Source organism: Mirounga leonina, unplaced genomic scaffold, assembly GCF_011800145.1.
Source record: "Mirounga leonina isolate KUSES-001 unplaced genomic scaffold, KU_Mleo_1.0 Mir_201, whole genome shotgun sequence".
Taxonomy (NCBI): domain Eukaryota; kingdom Metazoa; phylum Chordata; class Mammalia; order Carnivora; family Phocidae; genus Mirounga; species Mirounga leonina.
This window is the reverse complement of record NW_023270504.1, coordinates 29,006,126-29,025,150: the sequence shown is the minus strand read 5'-3', so window position 1 is coordinate 29,025,150 and position 19,025 is coordinate 29,006,126. Positions and strand designations below refer to the sequence as shown.

Here is a 19,025-nt window from a genome sequence, read left to right as displayed (position 1 = left end):
CTTCTTTAGTTCTTTCTACGTTATTTGCCACAATTTGGAGTAAGTGGAGATGTACACTGGCATAGAAATTTTTGACAAGCAGGATCAGAAGGTTGTAATAGCTTTTACAGCGTACTGAGAGGTTTATGGAGCGTGTGGTAGCAGACTAAAGTGCTTGCTGTTGAGATGACTTGGGGTCAATTGCTGGAAAAGCAAGGTCAAGAGCGGTTGCTTCCATGTGCACGAAAAGCAATTCCTAGATGGTGGCTAAGGCCGGCTGGCAGGATTTGGGGGTTACATTGGACCCGAACCTGTCGTCATGGAGATGAGGCGGCTATAAAGTGGCCGAGTGAGAGTATTCAGAAGGGATACTAACGGTCAAAAGACTAAAGAAAAAGTCAGAGGCCGAAAAAGTTAGTTACGTGGAAAATGGCAAGTTAAAACAAGCGTACCCGCTAAGCGAGATAGTACCACCTCGGGCCGGCCGAGTTTGTTTTCGTGTCATTTATACACAAAGAGGTACAGAACCCTCCTCACCGGAAGCAGAACCTCTGCCCTCTGGGGCATTACACATTCCTCCGCGCCGGAAGAGTGCGTTCCCCCTGAGCCCCGGCTGCTCTCCTCTCAGAGCTCTTTCCTAAAGGAGAGCTCGTGGGCCCTCCACGGTGTGCCGCTTGTAGTCTTCGGACAGCGCAGAACTTTCGCAGACAAGGAGACTAGGAAGCACACGCGGCTAAGGGCAAAGGGAGGAAGAAGGAAGGCCCTACGATGAGGCGTCGCGTTGCTGCGGAGGGATTCTGTTTCTGTGGTGGCGGAGGGATTTGACAGTACGTTAACTTCCGGAAAAGTCCTGACCCAGAGAGGAAAAACCCCGAAGGAAACAATAACAAACGAGAAGAGGAAGCGATTGTGGGGTTCCTGTGTTGAGCGGTTCTTGTCCGAGAAGATGAGTTTCGGCCCCTGTCAGGAGACGTGAGCGGGTTCGGTGGGCTTCAGCCAGCCTTTCTCCACCTGTTCCCTCCCCCTCCCCCTCCCCCGGGGGCCCCCCGGGTATTGCTATGGCAGGCGTGGGGCCGGGGGGCTACGCGGCGGAGTTCGTGCCACCTCCTGAGTGTCCAGTCTTTGAGCCCAGCTGGGAGGAGTTCACGGACCCTCTCAGCTTTATCGGCCGCATCCGGCCTCTCGCGGAGAAAACCGGCATCTGCAAAATCCGACCGCCCAAGGTACCGGAGTCCGAGGAGAGAGGGGAGAGTGCTTTAGCTTTACTTTTCCGGTCCTTCTGCCCTCTCATATTTACTCTCTCGCTTCTCAACAACTAGAAGCTAAGTTTCTGGATGTTCTTGCCTTGGTTTCTTTCGCAGCCTTATGCGGTAGGCACGTCTGAACGCGAGAGTGGTGTCCCAGGAGCCTTTCTGCCTAGAACTTGGGAGCTGGTACTTTTCTTCTCCTTTGATTGTAGGCAAGGGTAACAAAAGACCTAAGGCCTTTCGTTGGCCGAGAAGGTGTTTGAAGTGTTAGGACAGGACATATCTTACCTCATGTATGGTGCTCTCTCGTTATGGTGCTATAGTAAAAACTGCCCTTGCATTGACTATTTTTTTTATCCAAGTTCTGTTAATGCTTAATTTATTAAATATTTGCGGGCCTCATCTCAAGGGTAAGGTTTCTTAAACGGTAGTCTGAGATCTAGTTGTCCCGTAGAATGTTATTACAAAATAACCCTAGACTTTGTTGCTGCAATGAAAAAGTCTTCCCAGGGGAAGAGAAGGAGCAGCATTTATTTTAGAATTTGGTGATTTAAGAGGAATTAGTCAACAATAGAGGTGGAAGAAAACGTTTACTCTTTTGACATAAGGAACCAGGGTTCAAAGATTTATGAATTGCAATTATTGCAAATAACTATTTGCCTGTAGGTTTTTTATAATCCTCAATCGTTAAGGCAAGGAAAGCAGAAACTGCTCCTTTGGGGGAATTAGTGCCCCAAGAGGTTGAGTGATTTGCTCAAGGTCAAAAGGTTTTTTTTTCTTTACCCATAAGACCTACGTTTCCAAATGCTGTTCTTTGTCCACTTGGATAAGGCTCAACCAGATGCTGGCTAAAATGCAGATCTCTAGGCCCCTTTTCAGACTAGGATAAATTTCTAGATGTGGAAGTTCTAGAATGTGCTTTTCTAGCACGTACTCTCAGATGAAGTTTAATGCACATTAACGTTTGTGAACTGTTGCCTTCAGTGCTTATTAAACGGACACCTTGCTTTGTGTTTTGTTTACTAGTTATAAGAATAAATGGTGAAGTACTGTTCTCCATACTGCATTTTAAAAAAGCGTCTGCTCTCACCACACTACCACAGTGGTGTGCACCATAGAGAATAAAAAGAGCTTAAGATAGGAGGGAGGAGGAGGAGCTAATTTAGCACCTACAGATTATTTCACTTAATATTCTTTGAAGCCCTAGTGGGTTAAATAATATCTCATTTTACAGATGAGACAAGTTTGAATAAGTTATATAACTTATCAAATGTATGATCTTGGGTGTGTGGCAAAGTGTATTTTGAACCTAGATCAATCTATTTGATTCTAAAACCCAGACATGCTGCTAAACCTGTTGGTGCTTAATGAATTTGATTAAGATTTATAAACTATTAATCACAGGCAAAAGATTAAAAGCTGATTGCTATGATGAGTGATGGTATATGCATTGCCATCCTCCTAAAGCTTCATTTAACTGTTTAGCCATCAAAATTACCTCTAATACTGGCAAAACTTTAAGCCCTGAAGTTTTTCTTAAACCATATATTCATCTACTCTGTTGTCTTTATGAAGTTAGAAATTGTATTCAGGTTTCCTTTAGGTAAAAAAAGTGTATATGTATGCCTTTTATTACTAAAAAAAGATAGAAATAATGTAGCTTCTCTTTGTATGTTATATTATTATTAAAAATAAATCTTGTTTATAAGCAGAATTTAATTTCAATATTGGTGAAGTTCTTTAGTTTCCAAGATAAAAAAAATTTTTTTGACTACTTTTCACATGTTTGAGTAGATTTACTGTTATTTAGGCCAAATCAAAATATGTTTTCTAGAACCCTGCTTGAATTGTGCTATCTCATTTCAGTTATACCACAACTCCAATCTGGAAATTGCCCTTGTTCTGTGGATTTGCTTACTTTTTTTTTTTTTTTTTTTTTAATATTTGGGCGCTGAAATACCAGGCTTTGAACAAAACATTTATGTAACATGGACTGTAAAGTGCTGTGTCACATTAGACATGAATAAAAAAAGATATTAACCAATTATATAAGTACTTTAAAAAAATCACTTTTTAATCTTCAATTTTACCCTTTTTAGTTTCTTTCAAATTCTGTTTATAATTTGGTAAACTTAGGTGTTTATTAGACACTGTTTTATGATACATGAGTTCACTGCATTCCACTTGAGTAATTGGGGAAAGCATAATTGTGGCTTATAAATAATGGGACTGGTGAAGTTTGAGGAGGATTTATAGATAAAATAATTTTAATAATAGAATATGAGGAATGATTGGAGATAAGTAATATTAAAAATATCTCATCTAAAAATATTACTTTTTCTGTTTCTACAATGAAAAAGACTTAAAGTTGACTTGTTTTCATTATGATTTATGGCTGTTCATCCCTTAAATTAAGGGAATGAATAATGCATTCTTTGCTTATACATCAGTGTGTTTAAAGATATATATATATATATATATATATTTCTATTTAGGATTGGCAACCTCCATTTGCATGTGAAGTAAAAAGTTTTCGTTTCACTCCCAGAGTCCAGCGCCTGAATGAACTTGAGGTGAGTGTTATATCAGGATTTCTGCCTCCTGATTCATTTTAATGTCAGGGTTCTAGTAGAGAACTTTGAGCAACTCATGTACCAGGGCTTAGAATTAACGTTAGTTGGGATTGAATGGAAGGAAGTTTTTTTTTCCTTTCTTTTCTTTTCTTTTTTCTTTTCCCTTTTCTTTCTTTTCTCTTTCTTTCTCTTTCTTTCTTTCTTTCTCTCTTTCTTTTTTATTAAGTAGGATCCACTTTGGGGGTGAACCCTACACAGGGCTTGAACCCACGACTTTGAGATCAAGACCTAGGCTGAGATCAAGAGTTGGCTGCTTAACTAAATGAGCCACCCTGGTGCGCCTGAATGGAAGTTTCTGATTAAAAAAAAAAAAAATTGTAAAAAGTAGTTGTTAACAGTTTTTCTGCTTAACTGGGACTATGGGAAACTATCTCTAGCTATGTTTTTCATAGTGGAAATATCCATTGCTTACCTGCAGAGACCTGAAATTCTTTTTTTTTTTTTTTCATTTTGAGACCTGAAATTCTAAGTTCTACTTCTTCAGCACTTACTATTCTACTAAAATTTTATGTTAATGTTGGGAGATTCTGTCTCTTGGGCGTCTTTGAAAAGTAGGCTTTAATATTTTATCAAAGCTTTTCAAAGGTTATTTTTAACTTTAACAGAACTTTCCCAGGACTGTTAATCTGATTTAGTAACTCTCTCTTTAAATATTACTAGTCTCTTAAATTTTCTAGATTGAAGTCTATTTAAATATTGCTGTTTTTCCTCTCTGCCGGGTTATCGGAAGATACTTCAGTGTGGTAGAAAAGTGTTTCAGAGTACAAAAGAGAAATCTTAGCTAGCTGAGGCTTAATATGTCATAGTGAAGTTTTTTTCCCCCCCTTGATGCTTCTGAAACATTTATTTTCTGAGATTTTATTTCTTCCCTTTAGTCTCTTGTAATTAGATACATGAAGGATCTTAATATCAGTGGGGTGGAGAATTGGTGTACCTGAGGTAGGCATATTTTCTACGGATGAAATGATAGAATGCTTAGAAACAGAATAATCCAATTTACTAAATTTTCTGGTTAGCTTAAAGTTAAGCCAACTTTTACAAAAAAATTGCTTTGGTTGATTAAATATAAGAACATTTCTAATATATTAGGGAGTGACTTTTTTGCCTTAGTGAATAAAGTTTATTAGAAGTATTTTGTTTTTTATTGCCTTATTTTACAGGATTGGACTAAGCAGTAATGAAGTTTTTGGATTTCTTTAGAGAAATGAGTACCTTTGTTAAGTAAAACTCATTTATTTTCAATCATAACTTAATTCCTATTTCTGATTTCTGTTTTTTAATAATCTTAGGCAATGACCAGAGTGAGACTGGACTTCTTGGATCAATTAGCAAAATTTTGGGAACTCCAAGGATCTACTTTGAAGATTCCAGTGGTGGAGAGAAAAATCCTGGATCTGTATGCTTTGAGCAAGGTGAGGCTTGTACTTGGTTTAGAAATTGGAGCAGAGGCTAGTGAATCTATGAAATGAGGAATTTCCAATAAACTTGATGGAAAACATCGTTTCCTGTGCAGGATTTGTTTGACAATGAAATACAAGCATGAGTAAATGTAAATGACAGATTTTGAAGTTATCTTTAAAATTATTTTATATTATAAGACTTATTTAATGACAGATTAGTGGGCTCTATGATAAACAATATGCAAAAGAAATGACACCAATCTATTAATATTATCTTGGTGTTGAGTGTATAATGTTTTATGTTGACCTTGTCATCTTTTTTCTACTTCTTAATTGAAAACTTGTTATATTAAAAGAGATTCATGTTACTCACCATTCTCATGTGTGATATCTATCAATATCTGTAAGTAGTGCTAATGGTTAACTGAAGCCAGCATTATCCAGAATGAATAAGAGTTTGAAAACTTAAGGGTGAAGAGTTTAGACTAATTTTTGCCTAAACTTGTTAACTTTGTTCCTAATGTGAAAAGAACTAACTGACCTGCAGCAGCATTTAAATTACCTTCAAAACATGTTTTGTTAATACAATAATAAAAATTTATGTTCCTTCTGACTTGTGAGTGAAGATAGCTTGATTATCTGAGGAACTTTGCAAAGTATCTTTTTCTGTGTGGCCTTTGATATCCTCTGATTGATAAACTGTTTTGAAATAAAATGTTACTCAAATTATAGAGTTAATTTTGGAGATTTCACTTCCAAGAAAAAACAAGACAAACATATTTAAGTTATTTTTTGTAATGCAATTTAAATTTAGTGTCAGGTCACAATGCTCTAAAAATTTTATATTAAATTTTATACTAAAACTAAAAAAAATATTATATTTGGCTGACAGCTGGTGAGCATCTCTGGAGTTTGTGTTATTGTAGACATGATTTTGAAACACTTTCCACTAGTTTCTAATGGGAAGCGAATTTTCAGTTATCCGGTCTCAGTCATTAATTTCTCATTTTGATGGTTTCCTGTGTTGATTAAATTATCACTTTGTTTTATTATTTTTAATAATAAAAAGTGTTACTCAGAATGTCTATAATGGAGTTTTACATTAACAATTACTGTTTATAATCAGTGCAGCAAGGAACATTCATTCTAGCCCTTAAAAACTTTTTTTTTTGGTCAGTGTAATACTTTTTTTTTTTTTTTTTAAAGATTTTATTTATTTATTTGATGGAGAGACACAGCGAGAGAGGGAACACAAGCAAGGGGAGTGGGAGAGGGAGAAGCAGGCTCCCCGCAGAGCAGGGAGCCTGATGTGGGACTCGATCCCAGGACCCTGGGATCATGACCTGAGCCAAAGGCAGTCGCTTAACCGACTGAGCCACCCAGGCGCCCGGTCAGTGTAATACTTTTTAAAATATAAAATGAAAAGCAGCATTCTTCCTCTCCACCTCTCCACTCCCATTCCCACTCCTCAGAACTAATTACTTTCAATTCTTTTAGCTGTTTCTGATTTAGATCTTTGTATTTCCAAATAATATGCTCATGCTAGTTCTTCACTTTTCAGTTTTAAATATTATACACTGATTTTCTACTATTAGAGATGGAGAGTGTAAATCCTTACATACTTCCCCTCTTCCATTCTAGTGTAGTTAGATCAAATTTTTAAAGATTTTATTTTTAAGTAATCTCTACCCCCATCATGGGGCTCCAACTTACAACCCCCAAATCAAAAGTTGCATGCTCCATGAACTGAGCCAGCTGAGTGTCCTAGATCAATTTTTTATTAATCAGAAGTTATTACTGTGACTATAAATACAAATATTGTTTGTACCTGAGCCTTATAGTGTGCTATGATTGTTTTCCTTACAATTTTTATTTTCCTTGGAGTTAATAATCCCCCTCCCTGTTTTTATTTTTTAAGTTTTCTTTGTAACCATCAAAAATTTATTTTCAGATTTTCCAGCAGCAGTATAAATCTTTACCTGTCAGGTAATCTGTCAGTTCCATTTTTTCTTGGAGCCATTTCTCTGGAGTTCTTTTTTCTGCTCCAATCCAGATTCCTTGTTCTTTTAAGGTCAGCTGTCAGCTTGGAACCTCCTTTTGCTTTTATCATTCTGGGAATTCCCTTTGCCTTTCCCTTTATTTCAAGTCTTCATATTATTTGATTTCCTCCTATTTTGGTGAAGCATTTCTTCTGTTAGTTTCTTGAACAAGAAGATAAATGGAATGTAAATTTTTTGCTTATTTAAAAGTGTTCTACACTTTAGTGGTAGTTTGGTGAGGTTTAGAAGTCTAAGTTGTAAATTGTTTTCCTTTAGTATTTTGAAAGCCTTACTCCATAATCTTTTCAGCTTTCACTGTTACTGTTGAGAGACTGATGCTATATTAATTATTTTTCCTTCCTGTGTGGCTTTCTTTTTCTTGAAGATGTAGAATCTGATCTTTATTCCAAGTGCCTTGAGATTTCACAGTGGTAAATGCATTGGTATGTGTTTATTTTCATTGTATACATATATGTTTATTTACTTATTTATTGTTTTGCTTTTTATCACATTTTTAAACACTTAATAGATGGACATCTGTTCCTTGATGTTTCATCTTTGTTCATCTGTCATCCTTAAAATGAAAGTCTGGAATCTTCAGCACTAATTTTAAGTCCACCTGAACATTTAATAATAAACAAAGCTTTTAAATTTACCTTTTGTTTTTGTCTAAGTCTTCATGAAGTTTATTCTAAGTAGGGTCATCATAAGGGAATTTGTGAATCATTCCAGTCAATGATTCTAAGACTTTCATCTTTTTGCTGTCTTTCTCAGTGGCACAGCTATGCAGGAGACCTCTCCAAGCAAAAGCAAAATTTTAGTAGCCCTTGATCTCGGATCCAGTTTTAGCTCCATGTGATATGCCATATTGTCTTCCTCCATTTATACCCAAACTACTGCCTTCTTCATAGCCTTCCTGATACCATTCTCTGTGAAACCACTTCTGAGGAGAGAATTCCACTATCTCATTTAATACTTTTATTGCACTTGATAACTTTTTTTTTTTTTTTAAACTTGGGTATAGGCACTGGGGCATGTATGTTTAATTCTTTTTTTTTTTTTTTTAAGTAACATATAATGTATTACCTGTTTCAGGGGTACAGGTCTGTGATTCATCACTCTTACACAACACCCAGCGCTCACCACAACACATACCCTCCACAGTGTCCATCACCCAGCCACCCCATCCTCCCACCCCCTCCCCACTTGATAACTTTCTTTATCTGAACTCATGTCTTTGAGGTCTTAAAACTTTTCTTGTATTTTTTGTAGTCTTTGATAATTTCTTCCGCTTATCTTTTCTCTCTTTCTGAACTTTTATTAGTTGGATGTTAGACTAATAACTTGATGTTAGACTATTAGAGTATTAGACTGATCCTATAGTTTGCTTACCTATTTCTCTTAGGTTCCTTCTTTTCAGACTCTCCTGAGAGTAAATCTCTAGTCTTGTCCTGGGATTGGAGAGCAGTAGTTGCCTGGCTGTGCTGACTGGAGGAGGTCTGATTGCTTTTATACAGGTTTTCAGCCAGTCCTGTTCTCTATTTATTGCCACCTCTGACTTTATTTTATTTTATTTTTTTAAGATTTTATTTATTTACTTGGCAGAGGGATAGCGAAAGTGAGAGCCCAAGCAAGGGGGAGTGGCAGGCAGAGGAAGAGGGAGAAACAGGCTCCCCACTGAGCAAGGAGCCCAACTCTGGGCTCTATCCCAGGACCCTGGGATCATGACCTGAGCCGAAGGCAGATGCTTAACCCACTGAGCCACCCAGGTGCCCCGCCATCTCTAATTTTAAAGGGATTGTTGCTTCCATTTCTTAGGCCTTTCCAGGCTCTGTATTGGAAAAGCTTCTCCTTGGCTTTCTTCTGTTGAAGGTGCTTGGTGGGTTTTTGATATTGCCTGCTAGATTATCACTTGTGTATCTGCTTTCTCTTGGTTCTGTGCCTTTTTGTTCCTTTACTGTCTTTTCAGTGGAGGCTTGAGAGGGAACTTCTAAGTAGAAAACTATTGCTACTTTATGTCTGTTAAGATTGTCTTCTACTGGCCAGACTTAGTTTTTTTTACATTGGATGGAAATTTTGGCCTCAGTTGACATTATTCTTTGGTCAAGTATTGATTAAGGGCTTGTTTCCATTTTGTTCAGTTTATCTTTGCATGTTATGTACCGTTTTATAGGGTATGGCTTGTAAGTGATATTTTTCTAGTAATAATGGTGTGATACAGTTCATGACAAAATGGAGTAAATGGTTTTATATTTTGAAAAAAAAATTTTTTTTTTTTTAAAGATTTTATTTATTTGCGAGAGAGAATGAGAGACAGAGAGCACGAGAGGGAGGAGGGTCAGAGGGAGAAGCAGACCCCCCGCTGAGCAGGGAGCCTGATGCGGGACTCGATCCCGGGACTCCAGGATCATGACCTGAGCCAAAGGCAGTCGCTTAACCAACTGAGCCACCCAGGAACCCGAAAAAAAATTTTTTTTTTAAAGATTTTATTTATTTATTTGACAGAGAGAGACACAGCGAGAGAGGGAACACAGCAGGGAGAGTAAGGAGGGGGAAGCAGGCTTCCCACTGAGCAGGAAGCCTGATGTGGGGCTCGATCCCAGGACCCTGAGCAGAAGGCAGACGCTTAACGACTGAGCCACCCAGGCGCCCCTATTTTGAAATTTTTTAAATTTATTTTTATTTTATTTTTTGTTATTTTTTATTGTTAACACATAATGTATTATTTGTTTCAGGGGTACAGTCTGTGATTCGTCAGTCTTAACACAATTCACAGCGCTCACCATAGCACATACCCTCCCCAGTGTCCATCACCAGCCACCCCATCCCTCCCACCCCACTCTACTCCAGCAACCTTCAGTTTGTTTCCTGAGATTAAGAGTCTCTTACGGTTTTTCTCCCTCTCAGGTTTTGTCTTGTTTCATTTTTTTCCTCTCTTCCCCTATGATCCTCTGCCTTGTTTCTCTAATTCCACCTATCAGTAAGATATGATAATTATCTTTCTCTGATTGACTTATTTTGCTTAGCATAATACCTTCTAGTTCCATCCCCGTCATTGCAAATGGCAAGATTTCATTTTTTTTTTTTTTTTAAAGATTTTATTTATTTATTTGACAGAGAGAGTTAGTGAGAGCAGGTACACAAGCAGGGGGAGTGGGAGAGGGAGAAGCAGGGGGAGTGGGAGAGGGAGAAGCAGGCTTCCCTCCAAGCAGGGAGCCCGATGTGGGGCTCGATCCCAGGACCCTGGGGTCATGACCTGAGCCGAAGGCAGATGCTTAACGGCTGAGCCACCCAGGCACCCTGATTTCATTTTTTTTTTTTTTTGATGGCTGCATTATATTTTGAAATTATACATGATAATTCTTGACTCTGTCAGCTGAAGAAAAACGTGCTAAGTTTTGTGTGTTTTTATTGTATCAGGCCCTGTTAGATTGTTAGAGTGTTTGTGTGCACGAAGCCAAAGTCATAGTGTTGATTTCTTAGTGAGATAGTTTTATCTTATTTCTTAGCCATACTCTGTGCTGGCTGTCATTTTCACAACTGCATGCCAGTAAGCATCTTAACTGGATGGGACAGCCTGACTGGATCCGTGCAGATATATCATTACTAATGGAAATTTAACTTAAAGTGCTTTGCATATAAACTAGAGTAGTATGTAATGGTGATAAATGTATTGTATAATGAAGATTACTAAGAGAGTTTCTGTTTCCTTTCGAACTCCTCCCCACTTGCTTCAACCACATTGGCTTCCTTATTGTTCCTCAGACATTTGAGGTGTGCTTCTAACATGGGGCTCCTGCTCTGACTATTCCCTGTATGTCTGCTTGGGTAACTGTTTCACCTAGAAGGAGTCTTTGCTCAAATTTCACCTTTATAATGAAGTTTTTTGTGACTGTTTAATACTTTAGTTAAACCCTCACTTTGCTACTTCTGAGGTCTTTTAACTGCTTTTTAAAGTTTCTTCTATGGGATTTATCACTTTAAAATATACATACGGTGTTTATGGCCTGTTTTTCCTGCTAGAACGTGAGCACCATGAGGGCAAAGATCTTTGTTTTATTCACAGATGGATCTCAAGCACCCAGAACAGTACTTGACAGTACTTGACAGTACAGAAGCACTGGAAAGATGTGAATGAAAGGCATCCTGATTCATGCAGTTGCTTCCAGACAGCCTTCTAAAACGCCCTCATTGTGTTTTCCTCTACACTACAACATTGGAAAAATAAACTTTTTTCTCATTATAATTTTCCCCTGGCTAGCCTTTTTAAAGAGAGGTGGCTTTTCTGAGGATGTGCTAAAAGAAGCTAAAGAATTAGAGATGTGTTCAACTCTTGTGCACGTGAACTTATGTGTTGCCACCAAGCTTTCACATATTTCAGTAGAGGGAAATTTTGCTTTGGTATAGGTTCATCTTTGTCTATAAGAGCATTGTAGAGTCTAAGAGCTCAAAATGTTCATTTATTTATAGCATTCACACCCCCCACTTGCCCACACACACAGTCATTATAATACTGCTAACGTTGACACAGTGCTTATTTTGTCCTGGTGCTTTTCATGTTTTATTTTATTTGTCTTCACAACTGCCTCATAAAATAAAGTGTAAGTGCTGTTAAATTATTAATATTTTAATAATAGTGAGGACCCCGAAGTGCAAATTATGACATAACTAGCCCAAGGTCACGCAGTTACTAAGTAGTGGAGTTGAGATTTGAACTCTGGCAATCTGGCTCCACAGGCCATGTTCTTAACCCTTTTATACAAAATTGTGGTAAAATATGCATAGGATAACAGTTACCATTTTTTTAAGTGTATAATTTAATGGCATTAAGTACATTCAAAATGTTGTACAATCATCACTCCAAAACTTCCCCTCTCCCTTCGGGCCCCTGGTGTAAAACCGCTCTTCTACTTCCTTTCTATATAAACTTGTTTATTTCTAGGTATTTCATGTAAGTGGAATCATATAATATTCATCTTTTTGTATTTGAGCATAATGTTTTCAAGGATCCATGTTGTCACATGCATCAGTTTCATTCCTTTTTAAGGGTGAATAATATTCCATTATATGTATATATCAGATTTTGTTTATTCATTCATCTCTTGATGGACCTTTGGGTTGTTTCCACCATTTGACTCTTGTGAGTAATGCTGCCGTGAACATTGGTTTGCATCTGTTTAACCCTGTTTTCACTTTTTTTTGGGTGGAATTGTTGAATCATGTAATTCTATGTTTAATTTTTCTTTTAACTTTTTAAAAAAAATTTTAAAAGATTTTATTTGTCAGAGAGAGAGAGAGGGAGAGAGCACAAGCAATGGCAGGCAGAGAGAGAAGCAGGCTCCCCGCTGAGCAAGGAGCCTGATTTGGGACTCGATCCCAGGATCCTGGGATCATGACCTGAGCCAAAGGCAGACGCTTAACGGCTGAGCCGCCCACGCGTCCCAACTTTTTTTTTTTTAAGTAAGCTTTATGCCCAGTGTGGGGCTTGAACTCACAACCCTGACATCAAGTTACATGTTCCACTGACTGAGCCAGCCAGGCACTCCTCTCTTAACTTTTTTTTTTTTTAAAGATTTTATTTATTTATTTGAGAGAGAGAGAGAGAGAGAGAGCACATGAGAGGGGGAGGGTCAGAGGGAGAAGCAGACTCCCTGCCGAGCAGGGAGCCCGATGCGGGACTCGATCCAGGGTTCCAGGATCATGACCTGAGCTGAAGGCAGTTGCTTAACCAACTCAGCCACCCAGGCGCCCTTAACTTTTTTTGATACAGAGAAATAACAGTAGTGTACACTCTAGGAAATTTTTTTGAGTTCAAATAACCATGTCATAGTCCTTTTTATTTTATCATCAGTCAACTGAAGACTGCCTATATTTTAGAGTGTGAGAGATGTAGAGTATCAATATAGTGCCTGGTTTGATGTGAGCATTCAGCCAAATTATCCAATTTATCTTAACTTTTCCTACATTAATACATCCTGTACTATATTTTCTAGTAAGTCTACCACTGTAATCTGATCTTTCCCCATCGTTCCTTCATAATCTTCCATGTAAAACTCCTTTTGAAAAATTACAGCCTTTTCTAAAATAGCCTTTGAATCCACTTTTTCCTTGACATTTTTGTTAAAATTCTGTAAGTTATTTGGTACATTTCCCAATTTCAGGATTTATGTTCATTTCATACTATATAACTTACATTTATGCTTATGTTTGTTTTTGTTTTAATTCTTATTTTATATTTTGAGTTTCTTGTGGATATCGAGTACATAAATCTGTTTAGTTTTCTCAAGGTGTATAACGTACAAAGTGTAAATTCATTAAATGTATTTGAATGCAAAAATGGGCACATTAACATTAAATAGTAGAGTTCAAACCTTCCGAAAATCATTCATTTCATACTTTAAATGTTGACAGGTTTCAATTTTGTCAGATATTTGTGGAAATTAGAAATCTAAGCTCAGAATAATTTTTCTATTTAGCAGGCAAGATACAGATTCAGAATACATGAATCTGCCTTCTTTCTCTAAATAGGTTTTACTTTCTTTTCAGATTGTTGCCAGCAAAGGAGGTTTTGAAATGGTCACAAAAGAGAAGAAATGGTCTAAAGTGGGTAGTCGCTTGGGATATCTGCCAGGAAAAGGAACTGGGTCTCTTTTGAAGTCACATTATGAAAGAATTCTCTACCCATATGAACTTTTCCAATCTGGTGTCAGCCTTATGGTGAGATGCATCATTTTTTTTTTTTTTTATAGGAGTAGATAAATCCAGTCTGCCAAATATGAATGTTAGACTGTGTTCACCGTAACAAGTTAGCAGTTCGCTAAGCATAGCAAGTTAAAAAGATTTCTCCAGGTACCAATATTTGGGGTAGCAAGGTGTGATTTACAAATTGCAGCTAGTTTTGGTGGTTTACAAGATGAAGGCCAATGGGAATGAAGGATGTTTTCTTATTTATTTAAAATAAATTCTCATTAAGCTTTTTGAAAAATTCCTCCTTTGGTTTCATGTATTTTTTTAACAGCTTTTTGAGGTTATAATTTGCATACTGTAGAATTCAGTCATTGTAGATACACAGTCAGTAAGCTTTAATAAATTACACATTTATGCAGTGATCACCTCAGCTCAGTTTTAGAATATTTCCATCAGCCTACAAAGTTCCTTTGTGTTTGGTTGTAGTTGGTTCCTGTTCGTACCCCCAAACCCAGATAAACACCTGATTTGCTTTCTGGCTCTGTAGTTTTTTGCCTTTGTAGAAATTTCACATAGATGGAATTATACAATATAATTTTGTGTCTGGCTTCTTTCACTTAGCCTAATGTTTTCAAGGTTCATCTGTGTTTTAGCCTGTATTAGTACTTCATTCCTTTTATGGCTGAATAATAGTCCATTGTATGGATATACCGTATTTGTTTATCCATTTACCAGTCGGTGGACAGTTGGATTGTTTCCAGTTTATGGCTATTATGAATAAATGCTATGAATATTCATGAATAAGTCTTTGTGTGGACATATGTTTTCATTTCTCTTGGGTAGATACCTAGGAGTGGAATTGCTGGGTTATATGGTAAGTTTTTTGTTTAACTTTTTAAGAAACTGCCAAACTGTTTTCCAAAGTAGGCTGAACCATTTTACATTCCCACCAGTAATGTAGAGGCTTCCAGTTTCTTCACGTCTTTGCCAACACTTGGTATTGTCAGTTTTTTTGCTTATAGCCATTCTAGTGGGTGTGTAGTGGTATCTCATTGTGGTTTTAATTTTCATTTCCCTAATGACCAGTGGTGGTGTGCATCTTTTCATGTGCATATTAGCCATTTGTATATCTTCCTTGATGAAGTGTCTGTTCTGATCTTTTTTTTTATTGGATTGTTTGTCATCTTACACTTGTTTTAAGAGTTTGCTATATAATCTGGATACAAGTCTTTTATCAGGTATATGATTTTACAAATACTTTCTGCTAGTCTGTGGTTTATCTTTTCATTTTTATAATGGTGTCTGTTTGAAGAGTAGTTTATTAATTTCCTTCCCCCCCTTTTATGGATTGTGCTTCTGTTGTCATATCTAAGAAATCTTTTCCTAACCCAAGGCCCCAAAGATACTCTTTTTTGTTGTCATCTAGAAGTTTTATAGTTTTAGCTTTTATATTTAGGCCTGAGATCATTTTGAGGTTTTTTTTTTTTGTATGTGTATAGTAGGAGGTAGAAGTATTTCATTTTGGGGAAGGGAGGGGAAATGTATATGTATATGAATATTCAGTTGTACCAGTGTCATGTTTAAAAGACTACTACCCTTTTCCTGTTGATTTACCTGGGCACCTTTGTTGAAAATCAGTTGACTACAAATGTGGGTTTATTTCTGGTCTTTGTTTTGTTTTTTGGTCCGTATACTTACCCTAACACCAATACTATACTGGTCTCGAGTACTGTAGCCTTATAGTAAGTTTTGATATCCAATAGTGTTAGTCTTCCAACTTGGTTCTTCTTTTTTCAGAATATCCAAAGATTTTGCATTTCCACATAAATTTTAGAAATTTACTTCTCAATTTCTACAACAAAAGCCTGCTAGGATTTTGATAGGGATTGTCTTGAATCTATAGATCAATTTGGTGGGTAGAATTGTCATCTGGTTTCATGTAGTTTTGGGGATTTATTGGAAATTTAATACTTTTCCCCTGATTCTCCAGTCTGATTTCTTATCAGTGAACCTGTTCTCTTTCTGTGCTCTGATTCTTTAGGGTGTACAGATGCCTAATTTAGATCTTAAGGAAAAAGTAGAGCCTGAGGTTCTTGGCACTGATGTCCAAACTTCCCCAGAGCCAGGCACAAGAATGAACATTCTGCCGAAGAGAACAAGGCGTGTCAAGTCTCAGGTATCAACTTCCATGGATCATTTTTAACAGGAGTTTTAAGTGTATTGACTGCAGAACAATTTTGTGGTTATTGGAGTCATTCATGTACTATTTTTTAGAACGTGAAGAGACCTGTCTTTCATTTACCTTTAAGATGAACAGGAAGAAATTGTAAAATTCAGTCTGATTTAGAAAATTTTTTGTTAATTTTGAACAGTTTTGACGAGGAGGACAAATCAGAGAGTGACTCTGGGTACTGTAGGGTCAGTGTTATAGACATGCTGATGAACTGTAGTATATTTTATTTTCGTGGTTAGCAAAAATGAGAGGAGTAGGGAAGGGTGGTTTTATTTTTCATTCATTCCTTTAAAAGCTAGGGTATAAGTTTTGGTGTTTGAACCATTCCAATGTTAACTTCTGTAGTGTTCTTGTAGCCTAAAATAATTTCATCAGAAGAAAAATGCCCTAATTTCTTCTTGTCTGCATCTGTCCTCCTTTCCCCATTCTCATTTGTGGTCCTCAGAGTGTGTTTTTGGTGTTTTTTTTTTTCAATATTTTATTTATTTATTTGAGAGCACAAGCAAGGGTGAGAGGGCAGAGGGAGATGGAGAAGCAGACTCCCCGCTGAGCAGGGAGCCTGATGTGGGGCTTGATCCCAGGACCCTGGGATCATGACCTGTGCCGAAGGCAGATGCTTAACCAACTGAGCCACCTAGGTGCCCCCTCAAAAGTGTGTTTTTAAAGTTGACAGGTCCATAGGTTGGGACAGTAAGATGCTGCTTTCCTTGCTCTGAATTTATGCTCCTTAAATAATCTCCTGAATAATAATTTAGCTTCTTAGGTACTTTGATAAGAGAAAGGTAGGTGTCTTGGATTGCGAATGTGAATTCAGTGGAAATTCACTGGAAAGTGAATTATAAATTTATGTTCATTTATTAGTAAATTACCAATATGTAATATAAATTGTTTAGTAATTCATAATTAAATAATTTTATTGCATTATAGTATAATTATAATTTATATTTAGCATAATGAGAATTCTTAGTTATAAACCATTACAAATTAGTAAACTCTGGTTTAGTCATTAAGTGATTTTTATTACTGTGGTTGATCTCAAAAGTTCTAATCATCTTTGGGTGTATAGTGATGATTCTATTTCAACACCTGAAACACTTGAAGACTAGTCTCTGACTTGGTGACTCAGTTTTGAAGAGTTGCCCCAGTTGGCCCTGCTCCTCTAATGAGTTGACAGCTTGTGATGAAATTTCTTTGAATGTTCCTTTTGAAACCATGAAAAAGCGCTGTTGCTCATTGCCTATATATATGAAAGGACTACATAGAATGTTTTTACTCATTGTAATAATTGTCATTGTGGTCAGATTGGTTGGTACCAGGTAGAAACTAGAACCATTGTCGGCTTTTCAATGAAGAATTTGTTCAGCTCACAATTTGTCCTTAATTACTGTATTGCCTAGTCTGCCTCATTCTTAGTCTTCAATTTCAGAAAGAAGAGAAAGGCTTTCTGGTAGAATTCCTTCGACTTCTTGCCCCATACACAGAATTGTTGGTATTCATTCTTAATTTCTGCCAATCTCTGTGAGCAAAGGGTACCTTTGTCTCTAACGATAATCTTCCCACATCTGTCCTTTCTGGCTTCTTTAGGGATTTTAATAGATCACTTGTGAAATCTCTCTCTCTCTTACCTCTGTCTGCTGGATCTCCTCCTACCCCCAATGTAAATGTGTTTAAAGTCTCTGTCATCTTAAAACAAAATCTCCCTAGGAAGGGAGATTTTGCCTCTTTTCATGAAGTTTCTTGAAAAACAGTTGATGTTTTCTCAGTTTCCTTAGTATCTGTTTAGCTTTTGTGCTATGTAATCTGACATTGAGCTAAATCATTTTATTGAAACTGCACCACCCCAGTTACCACCGAGTTAATAATTGTCAAAAGCTGAGGACCTTTTTTTATTTCTTCTTCATCTCTGGTCAAATATACATTTAATACAGTTGTTGACTCCTCTCCTTGAAATTCAGTTAACTTAATTTTTCTTTGGCTTCCGTGATGCCTCTCTCGGTTATCCTCTTCACTCTCTGACCTCTCCTCAGTCATCTTTGTTCTCTCTTACCATTGCCCTTTACATGGTATTTTAAGTCTTTTCCTGTCTTTGTTCTCCCTAGCTATCTTACCTACCCTATGATTTCGATTACTACCTGTACACTCAGGACTCCTAAATATGTCTTGACACCCATGTTTCTTTTCTGTTTACCAGGGATGTGTGTGTGCATATGTTATATGTATATCCCTGAATGCATATTGGTGGCCACAACAGGTATGCTGAATTCAGCGTATCTCAAACATTATCACCTTCTCTAAATCTGTTTTTCCTTTGTTATTTTTTAGCTTAGTGTCCATGACAAGCACAGCCATCCAATAGTATCTTAAACAAGAAACAGAAGTTATGAAAGTTATCCTACTCCCCTTTCTTCTATCACATCACTTGCCTTACTCCTCTATGATTGTTTTTATTCTTTTTTTTTTTTTAAGAATAGATAAATAATATTTATTTTAGAGAAAGAGAGAGAGAATGAAAGCACATGCAAGTGGGGGAAGGGGCAGAGAGAGAGGAAATCTCAAGCAGACTCTCTGTTGAGCACAGAGCCTGATGCAGGTCTGTATCTCACAACCCTGAGATCATGACCTGAGCCAAGGTCAAGAGTCAGATACTTAACCGACTGATCCACCCAGGCACCCCTGTGATGATTGTTTTTTCATCCGTGACCTCACTTGTGAGCTTTTTGAAAGTTGGATTCATAGTTTGTCTGTATGAAGGGTTATTAGACCCTTAACACATTTATACATTAGAGTGAAGCCCATAATGCCAGTGT

At 37.2% G+C, this 19,025-nt stretch overlaps 1 protein-coding gene across 4 annotated transcripts in view; it reads left to right on the top strand.

Annotated features, from left to right (window-relative positions):
- Positions 1 to 620: 620 nt before the first annotated feature.
- KDM5A (lysine demethylase 5A) overlaps positions 621 to 19,025 on the top strand; it is a 95,878-nt gene continuing 77,473 nt past the window's right edge. The window contains exons 1-5 of one of the 4 annotated variants that reach the window (XM_035028496.1): positions 982 to 1,202; positions 3,722 to 3,799; positions 5,149 to 5,271; positions 13,845 to 14,015; positions 16,027 to 16,161. In XM_035028496.1, coding sequence (XP_034884387.1) covers positions 1,038 to 1,202; positions 3,722 to 3,799; positions 5,149 to 5,271; positions 13,845 to 14,015; positions 16,027 to 16,161 — 672 coding nt within the window. In that variant the 5' untranslated portion in view covers positions 982 to 1,037. Of the gene's footprint in view, positions 1,203 to 3,721; positions 3,800 to 5,148; positions 5,272 to 13,844; positions 14,016 to 16,026; positions 16,162 to 19,025 lie in introns of all 4 variants that reach the window. The other 3 variants (XM_035028493.1, XM_035028497.1, XM_035028494.1) reach the window with 3 other exon arrangements.